Below are 9,296 nucleotides of genomic sequence, written 5' to 3'. Positions count from 1 at the left end.
TCCAGAAATACTACCTACACATGTACAGGACGAGCAGCAGAGAGATACATGACCTTCTTTGTCCACAGCGGGCGCCACAATCAACAAAACACAAAAGTCCCTCACAGCAGCTTTCACTTTCACAGGCAAATAAATTACAGTAAATGAGAAGGACTTTTAATAGGTCAGTCCATTTCATAAAAAGACCACAAACACCTCCCTGAACAGTTTCTACGAGAACAAAGCATTTTTTATCATTTGTCTTCCTTCTAGGTGTTTGTCTTTCCTCTTTTATGTTACTTTTATTCACACAAGACATCGAGCAAATGATAAATAAATAATGATAATAAAAGAGTTCACCACAACAAAAAAATGGTTGTCAGTTGCTTAAGTAAGTTTGTAGTCGTCTTGTCCCGTAGAGATCTGAGTGTTGCAGACACCAGCTCGGATAAACATGGACTCTTCTGTGAAGGCTCAGAGGACCAGGGTACCTGAAAGACCAGCAGCTGCACCTGATGGAGGCTACGCCTGGTTTGTCCTGCTCGCCTGCTTCCTGGTCTTTGGCTTAACGTTTGGGGTCATTAAGGCCTTCAGTGTTTTCTATGTTGAGATACAGCAACATTTTGAAACCACGGCTACAGGAACATCTTGGATAACATCTATTGCTGTAGCTACCATTCACATTATGGGTAAATATATTTTTCTTTACAGTTCATTTTGTCTTTAACTTCTTTTATCTTGGCATTAAGTTCTTTAAATCAGTGGTTCACAACTGGTGGGTCAGGACCTAAAAGTGGGTTTCGAAGGTGTGCCTGGAAGAAAAATTGTCAAAAAGTCTATGAAGCGCTTTTAAAAAAAGTTTGTTTCGTTAAATTTGTTATGTTCTATCCCGCTTTGTACCGTAAGAGGTCCAAACTGCACGATTTTTTTTATTATCTAAAATGTGACTGATTGAAAAATATCAGAAATGTGGGTCCAGTTTTTCATGAAGGAGTAGCTGGTGGGTCCTGAGACTCGACCAGTTGAGAACCACTACTTCTGACCACTAGGTGGCTCTCTTCTACATCTAAAGAGATATTTCAAAGACACTAGGGTTTTTCTCTTTATTAAATTATTCCTGTTTATTATCTTCAGCTTTTATGATTTAATAAAATCAAAATGGCCAAAAGAAATCCTTAAAAAAACCTGCTATCTACAATAAACAGTGTGCTGCAAAACTGTTGTTATATATCGTTGCAAAATATTATAATGTCCTGATTAGGATTATTACTGAATATCCCTTGTATCCCTTTGCAGCTCCTGTAGCATCTGCTCTGAGTACTGATTACAGCTATCGCTCTGTGGTGATAATGGGAGGACTGATAAGCAGCTTGGGAGTGATGTTTGGGTCTTTTTCTCGTAATGTGATTGAACTCTACTTAACAGTGGGGTTCCTAAATGGTGAGTGGTTCGATGCAAACACACACTTCCAAAACAAACTTAAGAAAACATCCACACAGATATCCACCATTTGCCTTTTTTTTCTGCAGGTTTGGGCTATGCATTGACATGGACCCCCACAGTGACCATGCTGGGCTTGTACTTTGAGAAGAGGCGTCCATTTGCAAACGCCCTGGCTAGCGCTGGCGAGTGCATCCTAACCTTTCTCCTCACACCCATGTTCCAGCTGTTGATTGACAGTTACTCCTGGAGGGGTGCTTTGTTAATCCTGGGTGCACTACAGCTTAACCTGTGTGTGTGTGGGGTGCTGCTGAGACCCATTAAAGCCACCACAGATTTGATGTGTGAGGTCAAAGCAGAGGAGGAAAGCCTGTCCCTGCAATTGCTACCAAAAGAGGACAATGAGGGGCCTCTAGGGAGCAGAATCTCTGTTAACCACGAGACCACTGAGGCCTGTCTCCAAGACTCTAAGGGGATACCTAAAAAGACCACGACAGACTCGAACAACAGTACGAGTAAGAGGGCTGAACTCAGGACTAAGATCCTTCGCTATGTGGATTACACCCTCATCACAAATCCTCAATTTATGGTCTATTCGATGTTTGGGTTGTTTGCTGCCCTGGGTTTCTTTGCGCCTGCTCTCTTCCTGGTTCCATATGCTCGTAGTAAAGGGATTGAAGAATACCGGGCGGCTGCACTCATGTCCATCTCTGCAGCGTTGGACCTGTATGGACGGGTGTTCTTTGGCTGGGTGGCAAACCTGAGACTGGTCGAGACAGTAAGTGGAGTTTAATTTTTAACCTAAGCAACAACAAAAGAAATCTTACATTTGCAATTCTTGCACTAAAGACTTTGCCAATATATCTGCACTGGTGGCATTATGTGCAAGTAGGAAAGGTTTAAATTGGGGTAATGTTTGTTTTGATTACTTGTCAAGAGTGGGTGAGAAGAATGATATCCCTATTATATTTCTATGGTATATAATCTCACTGTGACTAGCGTTTAGCCTAGCTTAGCATTAAGGCTTTTAGCTAGGGGGAGACATCGTCTGGCTCTGACTAAAGATAATTTTGTATACTTAGAAGGGACAAAAAAAGCTGCTGGACTCCAAAAAATAGTTCAGTACATGTACCTATAAGACAGACTTTTGGGGAGGATAGCTGTTTCCCTCACCTCTGTTTTTTTATGCTAAGCTAAGGTACTCATCTGCTGGTTTCAGCTTCAATAGTTTCAGTCTTACTCTTGTCGAGAGAGAAAATGACAGATTCCCATAATGTCAAACAGATCCTGTGAAGAAGAAATGTTCTGTCTGCATGAAAAGTGTCTGAAAGTAAGTGAAACAGCTGACGCACCATCTGTCTCCTGTGTCTTTGCTCCCACCAGGTGCAGCAGCTGACAGCCACAGTGATCCTTCTGGGTACCGTGCTCCTCCTCTGTCCCCTGGCTTCCTCATTCCCCGAGCTGGCCGGTTTCAGCGCAGCGTACGGTCTGGTGTACGGTGCTACGGTCGCCATCCACATCACCGTGCTGGCTGAGGTCGTGGGCGTCCACAGGCTGGGAAGTGCTCTGGGGTTCTTCATGCTCATACGCAGCAGCGGAGGCCTGCTTGGACCACCCATCGCTGGTGAGTGAAAAAATGCTTTGATAGTCAACTGCAAGTACTGAGTGTACCTACTGTGCATATCAGAGAGAAATGGATCTCAGCACTGAGTTGTTGCTGTAAAATTCCCTAAGATCTGTTCCTCTATGATGACTGCCTGCAAGCTGGAAAAATATACAAGACACTGCAGAAAGTAAAAAGAACAGAGCAGACTTTAATTCACAGAACTTTGACATTTCTATTCCCTCAAGGTTACAGAGAGTCATTTACGTCAACCTTTTCTTTCAGCACATTAAATCTCACACAATTGATGTGCTTATACATCATTCTGCATTGTAACCGCAGCTCAGTGAGCCCATTCAACCAAAATGAGATTTTTACACCTCCATGACATGCAGCGACGCCCTTCAATTAATTGTGAATTTTGTCAATGATCCATCCCACAGGATTTTTTTATTCACAGAGCAACTGTGTGGAAATTATAATATCATGCTTCTTTATGGTTGTGTTAATTTCACAGTTGATTGCTTCCCATAGATTATTTTCTCCTTTTTCCCGACTGACTCTCCGTTCTGCTTCACATGACATCCGTCCATATTCATACGCCGTGTCCTACAGAACATGAAGACAAAGTTATCACCATATTAGCATTAAAAAAGAAGTGGATTAATCCCAAAAAATTATGTTTTCATTTCTGTCTTGTCGCAGATTGATGTTTGGTCACTAGGGGTCAGCAGAAACAAACGATGTAAGCAACACGGACCTGGTGATGTTAACTTTAGGCAAGGCAGGTTTTCTTAAAGAGGACCATTCAGACAAAAAGCAAATCTAAGTGCTTTACAGAGTGGAAACTACATTAGGAACAGTAAGAGCAGTAAAAAAAATATAGAACAAAATGAAGACACCGAAATATTCAAAGCAAAGAAAGAAGAAAATATGATAACAGGCAAAAAAAAAGAATTAAGTAAAAGAAGGTATTCAACTAAATCTGTTAAAATAATGAAATATAGGATCCCTTAAAAGTCAATAAATATAAACTAAACGAAAGGAAATAAATATATGGATTGAACTCATAGGAAGGCAGCAGTAAATCAAAAGTGTTGTCATCCACCTTGATGTCTGGACTTCATGGTACAGACTTTTCTGGAGTGTTCTCTCCGTCTATTCCTCATTCTTAATTTAAAATGTAATATCCCCATTAGTTTACTTTTAACTAGCTCCTTAATACCTCTTTTGTTGATTACAGGATTGCCCCCCGATGTTACAACCCCACTTCATGATTAAGTGGGACGTCATGTAAAATCTACATGAAGACAAAACGTGATGCTTTTAAAATAATGCACATGTTAAAATAGCTGGTACAAAGACGAAATATCAGATGTTAAAACTGAGAAAATTATGTGCCTATTTTAAATGTGATGCCAGCTACACAATTCACACACGTTGGGACGGGGCCAAGTTTATCCCTCCTCAATTTGGGTACTGAGGAGATCAGTTTGTGTCATTTTGGAAGTTGAATATTTTCCCATTTGTGCTTAAAGCTCCTGATTAGTTTTTAACTCATTATGAAACAGAATTATGACTGATGTCTCTTTATGTCGACCAAACTTAAAGAAGACCATGAGTCAGAAGATGGACTATTTGTATTTTGTACTTTTTAATGCTAACTATTTCTGGGGGGGTAGGTGTCAGACAGGAAGAGTTTCAGCATGCTGAAGAAACATTTTCACAATCAGTAATACAGGATGGAGTTTTGATGTACAGGACAATACCAATAAAGAGATCAATGTACCCCTCTGTCCGCAAGGGGCGTCAAAATTGACAAAACATAAAAAATTCCTCACAGGAGCTTCAGTATTTGTTCAACATCCCCTCCTTTGTCTTGTTCTCATCTTTAAGGCGGAGTCAGTAGCATTTTACATTGCAGCTTTAAACTAGGCCCCTCCTCCTGGGCTCATACTACTGTACGCTAAGTTAACCATCAGTGTTTGTCACCTGCCTGTCCAACAGAAAGCAGACCAACTCCACGTCCGCGGGTGAAAGCCAACACGAGGTCAAACCTTGTTTTGGAACAAGCTTCATCCGCTCAGCGTTTCGCCTCAACGCTATACGTCCACGCCTGCCAAATCTGCTGGTTTGAATTGCATCTAATCGCTGAATTTTCAGTCCTGAATTCACCTAAGCGCTGTCATTGGCTGGTGGAAAAACACCAGCTCCCCGCCCAGAAACATCTCCTGTGAACAAAAACAAAACATGTAAATAAAGACAGAGGACAGAGTCTCTGTAGACACGTTTAGTATAAGTCGGTTTTGACTCTTTAATAATTATTCAAACATTTTCAATGGGTGACCGAGGGGACTGAAGGCAAACAAGTTTAGCACCCGGACTCTTTTACTTCAAAGCCATGCTGTTTGTCCAAAATGTGGTTCTATAAGTTGTTTTTAGCATTCCACAACTTTTCCTTTCTTCTGTTCCCAATGTCCCAACTTCTCAAAACTGGCACATCATTTTCCAAAATCAATAACATTTATCGGTTACAACATTTGATATGTCGTCTTTGTGCTGTTTTCAATCAAACATGGGGCTTCAACGCTTTGTGAATCATCTCATGATGAAGAAGATGAAGATCAGGCTAAAGGCCTGAAAATGACCTGAAACAAAGTGAAAACCTTGTTAAAGTGAAGGCAGTCTTCTATTTATAACTTAACATGGTCCCGGGTCACCGGGGCTGTTTCTCACTTATTTACTGTAGCGCTCAGCTCTTTGCTCACTTTGAAGAGGAGGCCGTTGACGGATGTTGAGGATTCATCAAAGCGTTCTAATTATGTTTCCTTCACAGGAGGATGTCTCTGCACTTACTGCCTTAGGACAAATTGAGTGTTCCTTCTTTTCCTCATCTCTGCCTCGGTTTCCTTACCTTGATCATACCTATCTGTCTTTAAATGAAGGGAGCAGAGTTGTGTTTTTACTGTGTGTAAGACAGAGATGTTTCCAGTCAGAAATAAATACTTTAATAAGACTTAAAGGTTAAAAAGAAGATGTTGCAGGCTAAAGCTCACTCACACACACTCTTTCCTTTAGGATTGTTCATAGACAAGATGAGTGACTACGGGACGGGGTTCATCATGGCAGGAGTGGCTCTCATCGTCTCCGCTCTGTTCCTGCTCCTCCTGCACCAGATGAACCGCAGGGGTCAGAGGTCAACCACCAAGACCAACAGCACGTCAGGAGCTGAAGCCAAAGAGCTGGACATCACATGAATGAGTGAAGAGAATGAACCGCTGAGTGTTTGTCTGTGATCGTGTGGATGGTTTGGAGTTCGGAGTCCGCTTCCCAATCTCTTATGATGACCAGAGGAAGAGTCTGCCAGCAGGAACAACAGTCACAGTTTGAAGCTCATCCATCCTCTTTATCATCAATGGGAAGCAGTGAACAGAAAAAAATCTTTCAAGTCAAACCTCAAGTGTTTTCAGAAATATACGACTGTACAAAAGAATACTAGAGTGATGGCTTGAGCAGGCAAGTGTGTGTCTGTTTATTCACCTGAATATACGTAAGTAATATGATCAGTTCTGTAGGTGCATTTTTTGTCCATTGGCTATTTTTATTCGTCAACAAAAATATATTTATATATTTATTTATTTTCTTTTTTCTTTAAAATAAAGCTTACCTTCAGTATAAATTTTAACTTAAGTTTTTGTCCTTTTCATCCTTCTTTTACGATGCATTTTTGGGCTTTTATGCCGTTATTTTATAGTAAAGTGGATATAGTACATCAGGAAACCAGGGAGAGAGTCTGGGATGACTTGTGGGAAAGGAGCAGCAAGCTTGAAGGACGATAGCCTCTGCACATTGGGCACAACCTAACTACTAAAGGCCATCAGCTCACCCATCCTTTAGTTTTGTATTGATAAAAAAATATTTTTACTCTGGTATCAATTGAACATGGTTATAGACCGACATATTACAATTTCTTTACTTTCCTAAGTAAAAAATAGCAGCTATACAAAAAATAAGTAACTACTGTGAAAATGTGTGTAAATTATGAGTTTGAACTATTTTCCATGAATTGATTGAAAAGTAAAAGCTTTTGATTTACCTGTGTTTTTGTAAAGTCACTGTTTTTTTCAATTAAATATAATTGCCCCTCTGTTCTTAATTAATGGGAGAAGAGTGATTCATATATATGGTGAGATGCTGGGCTAAAGATTTAAAATGTGACTATTCTGCCCTCTAGTGAGAAGCAACTGAAGCTGCATTTATATCTTTAAAAAAAACTGAAGGAATGAGCTGACTGGTCCAGATATAGGGTGCGTTCGAATTGTCCCTCCTATCTCCTTTCACTATCCACTTTACCTTAACCCCGGGGAAAACGTCATGAGGTTAAGGAAAGATGTTAGGAGAATTCATAAAGGACTTAGGGAAAGGTGATCTCATTGCTCTGACAATCCGACCACATTTCCACTAGGCGACGTCATTAAATGTGACGGGCCGGCGGAGGTTAATGATGAGGGTCTGCCGTGTTGAAACTACAATGTTCAGAAAATAGACTACAAAAAGATCATCTGAAAAACTTTCCCCTGTGCCTTCTTACCGGTGAAATAATCCTAATTACCACAAGGGTGGGATTGAAATAAAAGAAATATAGACTACCAGGCTACAAGTAAGAAAAGTGAAACCATCACCTTCCTGTCCAATCAGAAATCAACATCAACATAAATATGATTGTATGAAATTCATTGTTACATTTATATAAGATATAACCTACACATAATGTTTTAAACATACACATGTACAACTGCACAGCATTCTTAAGTGACTGAAATATGTTGAATAAAACATCATCTGATAAAAATGTCTCTTATCTTTTTATCTCTTACATGATCTGTGTCACTTTACGATCATCGTTAATTCTCGTGAACGGTCGGATGCGCAACTCGCTTTAAATGTAGCGGCTGCAAGGAATTGTGGGGCGGCATATCTCATCTCCTTGGTCTGGATGGTCCAGTGTATCCTAAAGGAGGTTATAAAGGAAGCATTGACCCACCTTTCCTTAACTTTTAGAGAATTCGAACGGCTCTTATCATGGCCGCCACTTCAATGCTTCCGGGGTTAAGGTAAAGTGGATAGTGAAAGGAGATAGGAGGGACAATTCGAACGCACCCATAATGTTTAGACAGAAAACTTAAGGGAAGTGAACCAATAAAAAAACGTAAGTTGCATAAGTTTTTGGTTCAGTCTTCAGACTGAATGCATTACCTTTTGATGCTGCAAGTGAAATATACAGAATAAAATATGATGTGTGATCATTTATGTGCAGGCGTGTTGAGTAAAAAGTCTGAAATGTTGAATTAAGTAGCTGAACCAACATCAGAGCGTCTAAATGGTTCAGTGATTTTCAATCCCAATGCAGCCTGAGAGCCAGTTAAAAAGCTTTTTCTTCCTTTTCCCCCTCTGCTCTGCTGCAGAATGTTTGGTATGTGCAACCATCGAGAAAACAAGCTTTTATAACCCGAACCAACGACAAGCAGCAGATAAACATCCCTCGTCTGGTGTGCTGTGCTTATAACATGAACAAACAATCATGTCACTCTGCATAAATCTGCAATAACAAACTCCAACACGAGGTTTACAAACAGTGGCCCACCATGGCGTCAACACACACTAACACAGATCTTACACACACACACACACACTAACACAGATCTTATACACACACACACTAACACAGATCTTATACACACACACCAAAGGAGAGAGACAGTGGAAAAGAAAACCTGGCACAACATGAGAGATGGTCTCAAAACTACTTAAAAGCTTTGATATAGAAGACATAATCCACCTTTCATTGAGGTTCAACATTAAAACCACAGTCACACAAACACACACAGATGCACACACACATTGAGAGCAACGCAGAGAGAAGAGACCACCTATTATCAAAGACGGGGGGCAAAAAATAATGACAGGTTTGAAATCCTTCAAATGAACCTGAAATCTTCTGTTTCTTGATACAGGACGACGTTTGATCGTATAATTGCAGATCGACCTGTCTGAAATCTCTTAACCTCTATTTACTCTGCTGCACATCAAATAAATGACTTAGCAAGAAACAAAACATGAAGATATTGAGTTACACCATTAAAGACAAAAACTTACATGAGGAATATCTCTTTACAAAAAGTGTTTATGATGTCCACGGTGGCTCTGGAGAGAGTTTTCAAAACATCGGCAATACCGTCATGATGATGTCAAAATAGTGATCAAGAGCTTTACT

General features: G+C 40.3%; 1 protein-coding gene across 1 annotated transcript; it reads left to right on the top strand.

The window, feature by feature from the left end:
• The first annotated feature begins 229 nt into the window (after nt 1-229).
• Nucleotides 230-8,159, top strand: si:dkey-246g23.4 (uncharacterized protein LOC559426 homolog). The gene is made up of 5 exons (XM_065956736.1): nt 230-668; nt 1,276-1,419; nt 1,509-2,197; nt 2,803-3,043; nt 6,101-8,159. The coding sequence occupies exons 1-5, from the start codon at nt 434-436 to the stop codon at nt 6,277-6,279; spliced, it is 1,488 nt and encodes a 495-aa protein (XP_065812808.1). The 5' UTR covers nt 230-433; the 3' UTR covers nt 6,280-8,159.
• Nucleotides 8,160-9,296: the final 1,137 nt, after the last annotated feature.

This window comes from Labrus bergylta, chromosome 7, assembly GCF_963930695.1.
Source record: "Labrus bergylta chromosome 7, fLabBer1.1, whole genome shotgun sequence".
NCBI classification, from domain to species: domain Eukaryota; kingdom Metazoa; phylum Chordata; class Actinopteri; order Labriformes; family Labridae; genus Labrus; species Labrus bergylta.
Note: the sequence above shows the minus strand (reverse complement) of the source record. Positions and strands in the feature narration are given on the sequence as shown.

Excerpts from the sequence above, each read along its gene's own strand:
- si:dkey-246g23.4 (XM_065956736.1), top strand. The coding sequence starts at position 434 with ATGGACTCTTCTGTGAAGGCTCAGAGGACCAGGGTACCTGAAAGACCA. Across the intron at positions 1,420-1,508 it reads AACAGTGGGGTTCCTAAATG|GTTTGGGCTATGCATTGACA; the intron begins GTGAGTGGTTCG and ends TTTTTTCTGCAG. Across the intron at positions 2,198-2,802 it reads ACCTGAGACTGGTCGAGACA|GTGCAGCAGCTGACAGCCAC; the intron begins GTAAGTGGAGTT and ends TGCTCCCACCAG.